Genomic DNA, 17,403 nt, shown 5'->3' on the forward strand with positions numbered 1-17,403 from the left:
CTGCACTGTTTCCCCTGTTTCTCCATCTGTTTGCTATGAAGTGATGGGACCAGATACCATAATCTCAGTTTTCTGAATGTTGAGTTTCAAGCCAGCTTTTTCATTCTCCTCTTTCACTTTCATCAAGAGGCTCTTTAGTTTCTCTTTGTTTTCTGCCATAAGAGTGGTGTCATCTGTGTGTATGAGCTTATTGATATTTCTCCCTGCAATCTTGATTATAGCTTGTGCTTCATCCATCCATTCATTCATTCATTTGCTTCATTCATTCAGCATATCACATGGTATACTCTATATATTTAAATAAGCAGGGTGACAATATACAACCTTGTCATACTCCTTTCCTTATTTGGAACCAGTCTGTTGTTCCATGTCCGGTTCTAACTGTTGCTTCCTGACCTGAATACAGATTTCTCAGGAAGCAGGTAAGGTGATCTGGTATTCCCATCTCTTTAAGAATTTTCCACAGTTTGTTGTAATCCACACAGTCAAAGGTTTTGGCATAGTCAATAAAGCAAAAGTAAAGGTTTTTTTGGAACTCTCTTGCTTTTTTGATGATCCAATGGATGTTGGCAATTTGATCTCTGGTTCCTCTGCCTTTTCTAATTCCAGCTTGAACATCTGGCAGTTCTCGGTTCATGTACTGTTGAAGCCTGGCTTGGAGAATTTCGAGCATTACTTTGCTAGAGTTTGAGGTGAGTGCAACTGTGCAGCAGTTTGAGCATTCTTTGGCATTGCCTTTCTTTGGGATTGGAATGAAAACTGACCTTTTCCACTCCTATGGTTGTCTGTTAGATGAATTCAGTTCCTGAATTCACTGTTTGTAGGACTGTTTCCTGTTTCTTTGCTGATGGTTAACTGGGGGCTGCCCTCAACCCTGAGACATCTCTTGCTGGAACTTACACTGGGACCTCTGCTCAGAGGCAAAAGTGTGAGAAAAGCCTGCTTTTGCTTGGACTTCTACCATTTCCTTTCCTCCATCTTGACTGCATTTCTCGGAGAGACTCTTGTCTTCCTCTTCTACTGGTAAGGGCTCATGTGATTATTTTGGTCATCCCCCTGCGTAACTCAGGAAACCTTTCTATTGAAGGTGAGCTGATTAGTAATGGTAATTCCTTCTGCAAAATTCCTTCACACCTAGAGTTTGACTGAGTAACCAGACAGTGAGTGTCTTGGGGACATCTTCAAAATTCTGCCTATAATAGTATCTGCACATCTGGATAATATAGGTGACCAGTAGGAACCAAACCATGGTGGTTGTTAGGCTATGGTCTTATTTATCTGGAATTTCAAAATTAATATTAATACAAATTTGAAATATTTATTCAATAATTCAGTATGCTGAATGTCAGATTACAACAAACTAGATAAAAAAAATATAGCCAAAATAATTACAACCAGAATGTCTAAGTGTAGTTACAGCTCAGAGTGGATTATTATGGCTTAAGAGTCATGGAAATGATGGCACTCTTTCACTAATAAAACCAGTAATCTGACAGCTGATATTTCAAAAGCAACAAGAATTTTCTTTTTTTTTTCATATTTGGAAAACATATTGGGCTATATTTTCAAGAATACTGTAACTTCTTAAACAAGGATTTGATGTGGATTTCACTATATCTTTCAAAGTGGGTGGGAAGCAGATGAAACTTTTCTTCAAGAGTAAGCTTTTGCTCTTTGGTTGGAGAGAGTCTTACTCAGAGAGACACATTTGGTAGAGTTTATTCAATGGTCTTTGCATTCACCACTATGCTTAAGAACTTGCATATAATATACACACAAGCTACATTTAATGAATTTTTAAGAATTGCAATGAAAGGAATAATTAACATATACAAATCAAATACCCTGCAGTAGTAGTAAAAGTCAAGCTTCTAAAGTAGCCTTGTGATAGCATGAAATAACATAAAAAGCTATCCAGAGGATAAATAAATTTGAAGTATCAATAAACAACTATAAAAGTTCAGTTCAGCTGCTCAGTCATGTGAGACTCTTTGCGACCCAATGAACTGCAGCACACCAGGCCTCTCTGTCCATCACCAACTCCCAGAGTCCACCCAAACCCATGTCCAGTGTGTCGGTGATGCCATGCAACCATCTCATCCTCTGTCGTTCCCTTCTCCTCCTGCCCTCAATCTTTCCCAGCAAGATCCCAGGGTCTTTTCAAATGAGTCAGCTCTCCGCATCAGGTGGCCAAAGTATTGGAGTTTCAGCTTCAACATAAGTCCCTCCAATAAACACCCAGGACCGATCTCCTTTAGGATGGACTGGTTGGATCTCCTTGCAGTCCAAGGGACTGTTCAAGAGCCTTCTCCAACACCACAGTTCAAAATTCATCAATTCTTCGGCACTCAGCTTTCTTTATAGTCCAACTCTCACATCCATATATGACTACAAAAAAAAACCATAGCCTTGACTAGATGGACGTTTGTTGACAAAGTAATGTCTCTGCTTTTTAATATGCTGTCTAGGCTGGTCATAGTTTCCTTCCAAAGAGCAAGTGTCTTTTAAATTTCATGACTGCAATCACCATCCACAGTGATTTTGGAGCCCAGAAAAATGAAGTCAGCCACTGTTTCCACTGTCTCCCCATCTATTTGCCATGAAGTGATGGGACTGGATGCTATGATCTTAGTTTTCTGAATGTTGAGCTTTAAGCCAACTTTTTCACTCTCCTCTTTCACTTTCATCAAGAGGCTCTTTAGTTCCTCTTCACTTTCTGCCATAAGGGTGCTGTCATCTGCATATCTGAGGTTATTGATATTTCTCCCAGCAATCTTGATTCCAGCTTGTGCTTCTTCCAGCCCAGCGTTTCTCATGTACTCTGCATATAAGTTAAATAAGTCGGGTGACAATATACATCCTTGACGTACTCCTTTTCCTCTTTGGAACCAGTCTGTTGTTCCGTGTCCAGTTCTAACCGTTGCTTCCTGACCTGCATACAGGTTTCTCAAGAGGCAGGTCAGGTGGTCTGGTATTCTCATCTCTTGAAGAATTCTCCACAGTTTGTTGTGATCCACACACTCAAAGGTTTTGGCATAGTCAATAAAGCAGAAACAGATTTTTTTAAACTCTCTTGCTTTTTCGATGATCCAACAGATGTTGGCAATTTGATCTCTGGTTCCTCTGCCTTTCCTAAAACCAGCTTGAACATCTGGAAGTTCATGGTTCACATACTGCTGAAGCCTGGCTTGGAGAATTTTAAGCATTACTTTACTAGCGTGTGAAATGGGTACAATTGTGTGGTAGTTTGAGCATTCTTTGGCATTGCCTTTCTTAGGGATTGGAATGAAAACTGACTTTTTCCAGTCCTGTGGCCACTGCTGAGTTTTCCAAATTTGCTGGCGTATTGAGTGCAGTGCTTTCACAGCATCATCTTTTAGGATTTGAAATAGCTCAACTGGAATTCCATCACCTCCACTAGCTTTGTTCATAGTGATGCTTCCTAAGGCCCACCTGACTTCACATTCCAGGATGTCTGGCTCTAGGAGAGTGTGAGTGATCACACCTTTGTGATTATCTGTGTTGTAAAGGTCTTTTTTTGTACAGTTCTTCTGTGTATTCTTGCCACCTCTTCTTAATATCTTCTGCTTCTGGACTCTACGGGAGAAGGTGAGGGTGGGATCATCTGAGGGAACAGTATCGAAACATGTATATTATCAAGTGTGAAATAGATCGCCAGTCCAAGTTGGATGCATGAGACAAGTGCTTGGGGCTGGTGCACTGGGATGACCCAGAGGGATGGGATGGGAAGTGAGATGGGAGGAGGGTTCAGGATGGGGAATACATGTAAATCCATGGCTGATTCATGTCAGTGTATGGCAAAAACCACTACAATACTGTAATAGCCTCCAACTAATAAAAATAAATGGAAAAAAAAGGGGGGGGGAATATCTTCTGCTTCTGTTAGGTCCATACAATTTCTGGCTTTACTGAACCCATCTTTGCATGAAATGTTTCCTTGGTATCTCTAATTTTCTTGAAGAGATCTCTAGTCTTTCCCATTTGATTGTTTTCCTCTATTTGTTTGCACTGATCACTGAGGAAGGCATTCTGATCTCTCCTTGCTATTCTTCGGAACTCTGCATTCAAATGGGTATAGCTTTCCTTTCCTCCTCTGCGTTTTGTCTCTCTTCTTTTCATAGCTATTTGTAAGGCCTCCTCAGACAGTCATTTTGATTTTTTGCATTTCTTTCTCTTGGGAATGGTCTTACTCCCTGTCTCCTGTACAATGTCATGAACCTCCGTCCATAGTTCATCAGGCACTCTGTCTATCAGATCTAATCCCTTAAATCTATTTCTCATTTCCACTGTACAGTCGTAAGGGATTTGATTTAGGTCATAACTGAATGGTCTAGTGGTTTCCCCCACTTTCTTCAATTTCAGTCTGAATTTGGCAATAAGGAGTTCATGATCTGAGCCACAGTCAGCTCCTGGTCTTGTTTTTGCTGACTGTATAGAGCTTCTCCATCTTTGCCTGCAAAGGATATAATCAATCTGATTTTGGTATTGGCCATCTGATGATGTCCATGTGTAGAGTCTTCTCTTGTGTTGTTGGAAGAGGGTATTTGCTATGACCAGTGGGTTTTCTTGGCAAATCTCTAATAGCCTTTGCCCTGCTTCATTCTGTACTCAAAGGCCAAATTTGCCTGTTACTCCAGGTGTTTCTTGACTTCCTACTGTTGCATTCCAGTCCCCTATCATGAAAAGTACATCTTTTTTGGGTGTTAGTTTTAGAAGGTCTTGTAGGTCTTCATAGAACCGTTCAACTTCAGCTTCTTCAGCATTACTGGTCGGGGTATAGACTTGGATTATCGTGATATTGAATGGTTTGCCTTGGAAACGAACAGAGATCATTCTGTCATTTTTGAGATTGCATCCATGTACTGCATTTCGAACTCTTTTGTTGACTATGATGGCTACTCCATTTCTTCTAAGGGATTCCTGCCCACAGTAGTAGATAAAATGGTCATCTGAGTTAAATTCACCCATTCCAGTCCATCTTAGTTTGCTGATTCCTAGAATGTTGATGTTCACTCTTGCCATCTCCTGGTGACCACTTCCAATTTGCCTTGATTCATGGACCTAACATTCCAGGTTCCTATGCAATATTGCTCTTTACAGCATCGAACCTTGCTTTTATCACCAGTCTCATCCACAACTGGGTGTTGTTTTTACTTTGGCTTCATCCCTTAATTCTTTCTGGAATTATTTCTCCACTGATCTCTAGTAGCATATTGGGCACCTACTGACCTGGGGAGTTCATCTTTCAGGGTCCTTTTTGCCTTGTCATGGGCTTTACCTAATTGGATAGTATAAAATATACTGTAACCAGTGAGTATATTTTATACTATCCAATTAGGTAAAGCCCAAGAATTTGGAATTCCTTCTGTGGATGAGTTTGATATTTAGTTTTGCTTATATATGAAAGGACAAGTTTTCAAAGAAGTCAAGATCATAGACATTTAGTAGCATATGATTAGCATATTAGACTTGAAAATATTTTTAACACCATTTCAAGTATCAACCCCATGGATAACAATGTGGTAATTATAAATGTGTATCACTTGTTATTCAAAAGGTTGTAATCAGAGAGTCATCTAAATTTAAATTATTAGTACTTAAAGAAAATGAAAAACTCAGTTCTGGAATGTGAAGTCAAGTGGGCCTTAGAAAGCATCACTACAAACAAAGCTAGTGGATGTGATGGAGTTCCAGTTGAGCTATTTCAAATCCTGAAAGATGATGCTGTGAAAGTGCTGCATTCAATATGCCAGCAAATTTGGAAAACTCAGCAGCGGCCACAGGGCTGAAAAAGGTCAGTTTTCATTCCAATCCCTAAGAAAGGCAATGCCAAAGAATGCTCAAACTATCACACAATTGCACTCATCTCACATGCTAGTAAGGTAATGCTCAAATCTCCAAGCCAGGCTTCAGCAATACGTGAACCGAGAACTTCCAGATGTTCAAGCTGGTTTTAGAAAAGGCAGAGGAACCAGAGATCAAATTGCCAACATCTGCTGGATCATCGAAAAAGCAAGAGAGTTCCAGAAAAACATCTATTTCTGCTTTACTGACTATGCCAAAGGCTTCGACTGTGTGGATCACAATAAACTGTGGAAAATTCTGAAGGAGATGGGAATACCAGACCACCTGACCTGCCTCTTGAGAAACCTGTATGCAGGTCAGGAAGCAACAGTTAGAACTGGACATGGAACAACAGACTGGTTCCAAAGAGGAAAAGGAGTACGTCAAGGATGTATATTGTCACCCTGCTTATTTAACTTATATGCAGAGTACATCATGAGAAGCGCTGGGCTGGAAGAAGCACAAGCTGGAATCAAGTTTGCTGGGAGAAATATTAATAACCTCAGATATGCAGATGACACCACCCTTATGGCAGAAAATGAAGAGGAACTAAAAAGCCTTTTGATGAAAGTGAAAGAGGAGAGTGATAAAATTGGCTTAAAGCTCAACATTCAGAAAACTAAGATCATGGCATCTGGTCCCATCACCTCATGGGAAATAGATGGGGAGACAGTGGAAACAGTGTTAGACATTATTTTTTTGGGTTCCAAAATCACTGCAGATGGTGACTGCAGTCATGAAGTTAAAAGAGGCTTACTCCTTGAAAGGAAAATTATGACCAACCTAGAGAGCATATTCAAAAGCAGAGACATTACTTTGCCAACAAAGGTCCGTCTGGTCAAGGCCATGGTTTTTCCAGTGGTCATGTGTGGATGTGAAAGTTGGACTGTGAAGAAAGCTGAGTGCTGAAAAATTGATGCTTTTGAACTGTGGTGTTGGAGAAGACTCTTGAGAGTCCCTTGGACTGCAAGGAGATCCAATCAGTCCACCCTGAAGGAGATAAGTCCTGGGTGTTCATTGGAAGGGCTGATGCTGAAACTCCAATACTTTGGCCACCTCATGCGAAGAGTTGACTCGTTGGAAAAGACCCTGATGCTGGGAGGGATTGGGGGCAGGAGGAAAAGGGGATGACAGAGGATGAGATGGCTGGATGGCATCACCAACTCGATGGGCATGAGTTTGAGTAAACTCTGGGAGTTTGTGATTGACAGGGAGGCATGGGGTCGCAAGGAGTCGGACACGACTCAACGACTGAACTGAACTGATAGCTGAGGGACTGAACTGAACTGAACGTATCATTGCAACTATATAAAAACAGATTGGTTGCTTCAGTCATATTACTTAGTATCTACCACAGGAATTAGATTTGTTTCCTGACCTTCAGGGTCTTACAGTCTAATAGGGGAAGACAGATAAGGAAGCAGTATTTGCATTACAGCATTATAGTTCTCTCACACACATTTACTTAGGGCAACACTTCACAAAGAAAGCCCCCCTCCCCAAACCAAAGCCATCAATTTCACCTAGGAAAGGAAATCAGGAAAGGCATTTCAAAGGAATCGTCTTTTGACCTGACTCTTAAAATGTGAGCAGCTGCTTGCTAAAAGGACTGAGAAAGAGGGAATAAAGTGGGATGCTAGTCAGACACAGAACTGGACTGAGGACTTCGTAAGGTCCAAGATTGACTTTGTTTGTAACTTTAGAGTTTAGAACTCTATAAATGCTTTTTAACCTGAATTGAACCAAGAACTGTGAGTTAAAAAATAAAAAAATAATAAAGATATAAATACGAGCGGGATGCCATGGTGTGTTTCAGAGGGTTAAGGCCAAGGTGTGGGAAGTAGATCATTTGTCAGGCAACAGAATTTGGCCTTGACCTTGTAGGGAATGTGGAAGTGAAGATTTAAAACCAAAACACAAGAGAAAAGATCAGAAGAAAATGTTAATAACAACAGGGAAGGAATTTTCTTTATGATTACCAGTGATTTTCTTTTCCTTTCTACTATCTTAAAAATGTTTTCTAATGTGGGCATATTTCTTTTATAAAACTATTTGAAAAATAAAAGAAACTGTGGAATCTACTGGCTTTTCATGATATATTTGGGAACACTTTGTTGTCACTTTGTATTACTGGCTAAAATTAAGAACAATAAAATATTAACCAGATTTTACTGAATTCTTTTCTTAGACCACTCATGGTTCTAAGTACTTTACATGTATTTATACATTTAGTCCTTATAAGTTATATGAGTTAGCTACTAACAGCCCCACTTTACTGATGAAGAAATAAAGGGAATGGTAAGTGGACAAACTTGTTCCAAAAGTGTTAAGTATTAAGTATTAAAAGTATTAAGTGGCAGAACCAAGAAGTGAAGCCAAGCAATCTAAACTCACAGTCCCCAATTTACCTTTATTAAATTATTCTGCAATTCAAACTGTTCACCACTTCATTCTGGTTTGCCCTCACTCATTACATTTTTGAGAACATTCACTTTTACTGTTTTTAAGGCTGTTTCTACTTAGGTGGAAGAGATAGGATGACTCAGTTTGAAAGAATCTGAAAGATCAACCACAAATCTCTGCACATAACACTCGCTTACTTCCTCAAAGGTTTTGCTCCAATCTCTCTTCCAGAGCATGGCCTGGCACCAGTACATATGCTCAACACACAGTTGTAGAGTGAATGAATGATTAAATTCAACATTGAATTTTTAAAAATTTATTGTAAATTTAAATTTATTTTTTAAAAAATTTAAATTTTACTCAGCATACTAAGATGACTAGATAGAAAATCAAGGATAGTTTTATTTTTGAAAACAAGACATAGGAGAGATGGAATTTTTATTATAATTCTATGTTACTGAGAAAATTCAATTAAGCCAGAATACTTTATTCTCCAGGTATTTCAGATCAAAATTTAATACTTATCTCCAAACATTATTAATGATGAGTAGATAGAATTTTATCATGGATAAAATCTGGTGGATAGACTCTCACCGGGCCAGATGTAACTGGTCAAAGCAAGTGATGCTCAAATCATTTAACATCTCAGGATGAGAAAGGAGGCTCTCTGAGGGTCAGGAATGGCATAACACACTCACAACACAGAAGCATGCTTCTAAATGCCATAGATTTAGGATGCAAAGGATGCATTCTATAAACAGGGATCTATTGAGCAGAGGAGGAAATTTCTGGTTTAATTGTTCACTGGGTTTGACATGAAAGCTTATCAAAGCAGGTCTCTAGTACTGTCATAAATAAAGGATATAGATGGCTATTTTATGTTGTAGTCACTTGTTCACCTCTCTGAGGAAGGCAAGGTTCATGAATGAAGAAAGATCTAAAAGGCCTGTTCAACATTACAAAGTGACGTTAGGAGCCAAAAGCAAGCCTAAGAGTATATTTCCAGAATTGAAACCATTCAAACAGTTCTCTTCTTCTTTTATAAAATACATATTGTTTGGTTGGAAAGGGCCTAAGCTATCAATTTCACTTTAAAAATAATAATTTTTATAGTTCAAGTTCCATTTTACAGTTTTGATGAAGAAATATTATTGAGTCATATAAGCTTACTCAAATCCTTTAAATATTTAAATATACATTGTATATTTTATTCCTTATACTTTGAATAATTGGGTAATTAAATGTATTAAAGACATCATTGGGCTTCCCTGGTGGCTCAGTGGTAAAGAATCCACCTGCCAATGCAGGAGACACAGGTTTGATCCCTGAGTCGGGAATATCCCCTGGAGAAGGAAATGGCAACCCACTTCAGTATTCTTCCCTGGGAAATCCCATGGACAGAGGAGCCTGGCGGGCAACAGTCCATGGGGGTGCAAAAGAGTCTGATACAGCTGAGCAACTAAACAACAACAACAAAGACAGCATTTTATTATTAATCTGTTCTTACCTGGAGGGTAAGTAAGATGCTGCTCAACGTATAGCTTCTATTCCATTTACGAGGGCTGTCCAAAAAATCTATACAGGGCTTGCCAGAATGTGGGTCTACTGTATTAAAATAACACATTAATATTTATACACAAAATTATCATTTAAAACTTATGAAGATCAACATATCATAGACTAAGTTAGAAAGCAAGTGATAATCTTTGCAATGAATGTGACAGTCAATATAAACCAGTTGTTAGAGCATGGACTTTGGTGTCAGATACACATAAATTTGACGGTTGACTCCTCCACTTATCAGCAATGGACACTGAGCAATGAACTACCTCTCTAAGTCTCATTTTCCAAGCATGTGAAGTGGGGAATATGCTTGAAGTATCTACTTTCACTGAAAAGAGTTTAAAAAACAAAGTCCTTAATAGAGTACCTGGCATAGAGTGGATCCTCAGATAATTATCATTATTAAAAATACTTTTATTAACATATAAACAATTTTTATTAAAAAATAAGAAAAACATTTATATCCAACGGAAAGATCCTGCAATCTTTAGGAAAGATCTGGGAAGAAAATGTTGACAAGGTGAAAAGAGGGGTCTTCAATTTGGGACATTGTGTTTTAAAACTACAATAATCACTTCTCGGCCTTTTGGCTAAGATCAAGTGTAAAACTACAATAATAGTTAACAGTGCAACGGACAAAAGATGTGAGTGAACAATGTGATAAAAAAAAAGTATTTAGAAAAAAATTCTAGTTGGTATTAAAACTGTGGTAAGTGAAAACTGAAATTATGACTCAGTGGTAAAAAAGATGATCAAGAAATGATATGAAAAGTTTCAAGAACGTTACTCATGGTCCTCCAGTGTCTGTCCTTCCTTTTCTCCATTTCTTCTCTCCATAGTAAGAAATATGATGCCTGCCTCCTCCCCATCCCCCTGTGTGGTTTTAGATGAATACATAGTTGCCCACATTTTCCCAGCCTTTCCTCTAACAAGATGTGGCCGTGTGACTAAGTCTTAATCGTGGGACATCAGCAGAACTAAAGTGTGCACCTTTTGGATCATATTTTCTTAAGGAAGCTGTTCTGCCCTCTTCTCTTTTTCTCTCCCCTCCCCACTGGCTGGAAATAATGACAGAATAAATGTCTTATGTCCAGAAATGGATCCCATAAGTTGATGATGGTAAAACCTTCCTGCCAGCTTTGTTCTATGTACATTGGAAAGTCATTTGAAAAGGTTAGCCTATGCCCTAATACAGTCAATTAACTAAATTATTAGTAGTATTTGGGAAAAAAATACACACACTTTTGTGTGTGTAGTTATTGTTTTTAAAATTAAATTACATTTTATTCTTCAAAGTATTTTTCATTTAATAGTAAATTGCCAACATATTTTTGGACAAATTTATTCAAAAAATATTTGAACACCAACTCTATGCCAGGGAGTGAAGATTCTAGGGACATAACAATGACCAAAGAGTAAAATCTTCATATATCTTTCTTGTTATGTGTAAAAGCAATGTATATAGCTATGACACATTTTACTTAAAAATTCCTATATTTATGGACATTGTAGCTATTTATGGACATTTCCCTTTTCTGTATATCCAATACTGTTACTGGAAACAAATCTTTATTAATTAAATATGAAAAATAATATTAAACATATTCTTTATATAAAACCCTAAAGTCCATCCCAAAGTTATTAGAATAAATGAATTCAGCAAGGCTGAAGGAAAAAAAATTAATATACAAAAATCTATTGTTTCTATACACTAATGATGAAACAGTCAATCCTAAAGGAAATCAACCCTGAATAGTCATGGAAGGACTAATGGTGAAGCTGAAACTCCAAACTCCAACACTCTGGTAACCTGATGCAAAGAGCCAACTCACTGAAAGAGATCTTGATGCTGGGAAAGACTGAGGGCAGAAGTGGGTGGCAGAGTTTGAGATGGTTGGATGGCATCATCAACTCAATGAATATGAGCTTGAGCAAACTCCAGGAGATACTGAAAGACAGGGAAGCCTGGGGTGCTGAAGTCTAAGGGGTTGCAAAGAGTCAGATACAACTTAGTGATTGAACAACAATGATGAAATATCATATAGAGAAAGTAAAAAAAAAAAAAAATCCCATTTAAAATAGCATATAAAACCCTAGAAGTAAATTTAGCCAAGGAGGTGAAAGATCAATGCCCTGAAAACTATAAAACGCTGATGAAGGAAACTGAAGATGATTCAAAGAAATGGAACAATATCCAATACTCTTTGATTGGAAGAATTAATATTGTTAAAATGGCCATACTATTCAAAGCAATCAACAGATTGCTATCAAAATATCCTGAATATTTTTCATAGAACTAGAACAAATAATCCTAAAATTCATATGGAGCCACAGAGAAATCTTGAGAAAAAAGAATGAAGCTAGAGTATAACCCTCTGAGGGTTTAGACTATGCTACAAAGCTGCAGTTATCAAAACAACATCATATTGCCATAAAAACAGACACATAAATCAATGGAACAGAACAGAGAAACCAGAAATAAGTCCATGTGCTTGTGGTCAATTCAACTACAACAAAAGAGGCAAGAATATACAATGGAGAAAATACAGTTTCTTCAACAAGTGGTGATGGGAAAACTGGACAGCCATATCAGTGAGCCAAAACAATGAGATTAGAATATTCCCTCACACCATATACAAATTAAATTCAAAACGGTTTAGAAACCTAAATGTAAGACCAGCAACCATAAAACACCTAGAAGAAAGCATACATGGAATACTCTTTGACATAAATTATAGCAATATTTTCTTGGCTCAGTCTCCCAAGGCAAGCAAAAATAAACAAATGGGACCCAATTAAACTTAAAAGCTTTGCATAGCAAAGGAAACCATTGACAAAATGAAAAGACAACCTATAGAATTTGAGAAAATATTTGCAAATGATGTTACCAACAAAGGGTTAACATCTAAAATATGCAAACAGTTCATACAATTCAATATTAAAAAAACCCCAAATCAACCAAAAGTGGCAAGAAGACCTGAAAAGACATCTTTCCAAAGAAGACATACAAATATCATCCATGTTCAAAATTATATATTGAAGAATGTTTAACACTGCAGAAATAAATGTATTATATCATTTTAAATAAAAATATATGCATCTTTGTGTAACAACTCAAATATGGAAATAAAATACATACATGGAAGAAAGGAAATAAATCTCATTAAATGTTGAGAACAGTATCTCTCTGAATTAGGATTCAGATGATAATTTTTTCCTGCTTTTTAATATTTTCCCCAATAAGTATGCTTACTTTATAACATTAAAAATAAACATTATTAAACACTAATGAAGAATAATATGGACAGAATTTATGATAATAATTATATTTATTCCTTACCATTTGGATGAAAAGGAATTGTTCTGAATTTCACAACTGGAGGGACAAAATTATACTCTGATGTAAAATTTATTCTCAGTTGGAAGAATGCTCCTGTGATACAGAAATAAACATTTTTACTAAAGTGTCACATTAATGATTAACTGTAACCTAACATTGATGTATATGCCTACAGTTTAGCCTCCCCAATGTCCCTAGAGTTTTACTATATTAATAAGTAAATTGGATTAGAGGATGCCCAGACACCTCTAGATGGTATAACAGACTACTCACAATCTAACCCAGTGTTTTCAGCCACATTCTCACCAGTCCTTTTCATTCATTAACTCTGTCCCTCTAATACCAGCCTCTTCACAGGGTTTCTCATATTTACTCTCTGCTCCAGAATCCTCTCTCTTCAGCTTTTGCTAGGCTGTTCAGTCACCTGCACTACCTTCTGATTCTAAACCTGGTAAATTCTCAGATATTCTTCAAGACCCAATTCAAGTGCCACTTCATTGGGAAGCTGTTCCTGACTCTCCAAGGCAAAATTAACTAACTACTGCCTCCTCAATTTTCCATTCAAAATTCATAACAGGACATGTTATAGTTTATTGTAACTATCCACTTACATACTTTTCTTCCCTATCTCACTAAGCAAATGTATGTTGTAAATCTGCAACTGTAAGAGGGCATGGTCATTAAAGCTTATGATTGCCTAGTCTTCTTGAGAACTTGACTTACGGACATTTGTGGGAAAATCATAGAGAAAAAAAATGAGACATAATTGTGGGCTTTTTCTGTCAATAGGCATTTTTTTTAAGTTATTTTCTGAATTCATGGAAGACTATTAGATGATATTCTCAGTTGATATGTTTTCCTATGTCTGCTTCTTAAAAACATGATAACAGTAAGACTGGGCATAAAGAAAAATTCAAACCTGAAATTTCCATCCATGTTGACAAATGGCAAAAAAATTAAGCCATACAATGAAAAACATTAACATGTGAAAACTTCAGGAATTCTAGAAAATTTATACAGTGCAACCTTAAAGAAATTAGGCTAGTAATATAAAGGCTTAAAAGAAAAAGTGGTTTTCAAAGCACAAACCATGCCAAATTGTATTCTGTAGACCTTCAATGTCAACATCCCATTGCATCATATCTTCACTTATAGGCAAGGCAGTAATACCCTAAGCAGCAAGAAAAATTAAAGCAGAAAAAGAGATTAAATATTTATTGCAGCTTGGGAAATCAGATATTAGGCCACAATGAATTCCAAAAACTCTAAAAATTCTTTTATTGATAAATATTTTTGATTTGAGAAGGTGTTATATATTGTCTTATTACCCAGAAGTTAAGGTAGATTCCAGAAAATACACGCAATAGTAAATTTTAAATAAATCATTAGTATGAAAATCACAAATGGGACTGGAAGGTCAAGAATGGAATATGTGACTTACATAATTCTATAGACAATTTAAGATTCAAATTCAAAAAGAAAGGAATAGTTGGAAAGCATGTATTTCTTCATAGCTTTAAAAAAAACCCTATAGATGCTATATTAGGCATGAAGTAAGAAATTTTCATTAAGAAAAACTCAACTCTAAAATTATGCTCATATATAAAAATAAAATTTTCCTATACTTGAGGCATTATTCCAATGGAGGGAAAAGAATGTATTACTGTGCAAAACAATGAAGACCCAGCCCAAAACAAAAATAATAATAAATAAAATTTAAAAAATAAAATTATAAGGGAAAGACACTTATGTGTTATATGTCACAGCAATTGGCAAAAAGTGTACTAGACAGGAAGAAACAGAACTCAAGACTTAAGAGCAAGGGATTTTGGAGTCAAAAACCCTGTGATGGAATCCCGAGCCCACATATTTACTGAAAGCTTTCTGAGACTTAGGTTTCTGGTAGGTAAAACAAAACAGTACCTACTTATTTTACAATATTGCATTGATAATTGAGGGGCTTCCCAGGTGGTACAGAGGTAAAGAATCCACTTGCCAATGCAGGAGACCTTGGGTTTCATCCCTGGGTGGGGAAAACCCCCTGGAGAAGGAAATGGCAACCCACTCCAGTATTCTTGCCTGGAAAAATCTCATGGACAGAGAAGCCTGGTGGGCAGCAGTGCATGGGGTTGCGAAGAGTCAGACACAACTTAGCCACTGAACATGCAGGCACAATTGATAATCAGTGAATGCAACCCTGCACCTACTAGTTATTTACTACCCGATAGACTGTTATATTCAGGGATTAAAGTCCATAAATTACTCAGCACAGTGTGCTCAATATTGTTAACTATTATTATGAAATACTAATATTATTATGAAACAGATTATTATACTGAAATAGGTTCATTAAACAAGTCTGTAGTGCAAATTAGATTTAACTAAATTATGCCTTGTAGAATAAAGAGATTAAACTGCTTTTAAAAAGTCGTACCCCAATGAAACACACCCTCCACGTCTCCAATACTCACCTCATAATTGTTGTTCTTCAACTCTTCGAATTCTCTTTTTAGCAAGATGTACGCTCTGCTGTACATGATAAGGCAAAAAAGCCTCTGACCCTGTCCCCTCACTACGAGGGTTCGCTCTGAGACAAGTGTCTGAGGTTATGGGTCACTCTCCTATACCTAGTTAACTGACATAAATATTTGCTTTCTCGAGCTTCAGAATGCTGTATACTCCCAAGAGAAATGGCCCTAAGTTGGGCACGTAGCAGCGACTTTCTTTCCTCCTCTGACTCTTCTAAAGGAGGACTTCAGAAGGAAGGCGTGAGCATTTTCTTCACTGCGGTGTGTCCTTGCGGCGCCAGCCCACAGCCCAGCCTGAAGGTAAACGTGGACGAAACCCTGAGACCACTCGTGCTGTTTGTGCGTGAAGTGGGCGTAAGAGGCGTAAGTTTAGGGTGTTCTTAACCAGTCACCGTCCCCGCTTCACAGGTGTAACTAACTGGGTGCCGGTTGGGCCAGAAGATGCAAATCGGTTGCCAAGCAACAAGACTAACCGGCCCTGTAGAGGAGGCGGGCACTTGGCTGCTCCTCACCCAATCAGCGATGTGGGGTGGCCTCTGGAAACCTCCGCAGCCAATCGTCCAAACGATTCAGTTTGAAAGGCCAATGAAAACCGTTGTTAAGGGCTCCTTGCCCCCTCTATCTCCGCACCTGGTGAGACTGCTAGGTCCATCAGTTTTGTTGGGGTAGGGGGAAAAAATCAGAGGGTCTAGCGTTTAAGTCTAAGAGAAGACTTCACTAGAAGTCCTCCGAAATCATCTTTTCTTTTTCTTTGAATATTAGAAATTATCAGGTAACATATGACAGATAGTACTGGTCTGCGCTTGTTTATAATAACGTATATGGCACTTCCCATGTGGCTCCACTGATAAAGAATCCGCCTGCAATTCGGGAGACCTGGGTTCGATCCCTGGGTTGGGAAGGTACCCTGGAGAAGGGAGAGGCTACCCACTCCAGTATTCTGGCCTGGAGAATTCAATGGACTGTATAGTCCATGGGGTCACAAAGAGTTGGACACAACTATGCGACTTTCACTTTCATATGGCACTTCAGCGGTCATGGTATGTTCACATACATTATTATGTCATCGAATCCTTCAGTTACTCTGGAAGAATGCCCTGCAACAGGAACTACTTAAAATTTCTCATCTCTTGCTGAGTTTTGCCACTTTCTGTTCCTTCTGTCTAGATATTTACCACGTTCATTTCATCCTTCCCCCCTCCATTTTTCCTTCACTCATCGTTCAGATTTACCTTTGCCTACTATTCCTTATGTGGCGTGCTGCGATTCATGGGGTCGCAAAGAGTCGGACACGACTGAGCGACTGAACTGAACTGACGATTCCTTTTTTTTTTTTTTTTTGCTTTTTTTCCCATTTATTTTTACTAGTTGGAGGCTAATTCCTTTACAATATTGTAGTGGTTTTTGCTATACATTGACATGAATCAGCCATGGATTTACATGTGTTCCCTTCCCGATCCCCCCTCCCGCCACCCTCTCCATCCCATCCCTCTGGGTCTGACGATTCCTTATGAAATTACCCAAGACAAGATTAGGCTCCTTTCTTGTGATCCTAGAGGACCCTATATTTACCTCCTTGTTAGCGTTTGTTGGGCTTACTCGGTGGCTCAACGGTTTTAAAAAAAAAATCCATTTGCAATGCAAGAGCTGCAGGAGACATGGGTTTGATCGTTGGGTTGGGAAGATCCCCTGGAGGAGGGCACG

The 17,403-nt window shown here is 38.0% G+C and overlaps 1 protein-coding gene across 15 annotated transcripts in view; it reads right to left on the bottom strand.

Moving 5' to 3' along the window:
- The window catches only part of UBE2U (ubiquitin conjugating enzyme E2 U), a 64,754-nt gene extending 48,585 nt beyond the window's left edge, over nt 1-16,169 (bottom strand). For 11 of the 15 annotated variants that reach the window (XR_011487841.1, XR_011487842.1, XR_011487844.1 and 8 more), the window contains exons 1-4: nt 15,643-16,166; nt 14,261-14,342; nt 13,172-13,264; nt 9,776-9,873 (exon numbers count right to left, since the gene is read on the bottom strand). Coding sequence is in view for 7 of the 15 variants with exons in the window: in XM_070468039.1 (XP_070324140.1) it covers nt 9,776-9,873; nt 13,172-13,264; nt 14,261-14,342; nt 15,643-15,708 (339 nt within the window). In the remaining 8 variants the exon portion in view is untranslated. Of the gene's footprint in view, nt 1-9,775; nt 9,874-13,171; nt 13,265-14,260; nt 14,343-15,642 lie in introns of all 15 variants that reach the window. The other 4 variants (XM_070468038.1, XM_020885718.2, XR_011487840.1 and 1 more) reach the window with 3 other exon arrangements.
- Nucleotides 16,170-17,403: the final 1,234 nt, after the last annotated feature.

This window comes from Odocoileus virginianus, chromosome 5 (genome assembly GCF_023699985.2).
Source record: "Odocoileus virginianus isolate 20LAN1187 ecotype Illinois chromosome 5, Ovbor_1.2, whole genome shotgun sequence".
Lineage (NCBI taxonomy): Eukaryota > Metazoa > Chordata > Mammalia > Artiodactyla > Cervidae > Odocoileus > Odocoileus virginianus.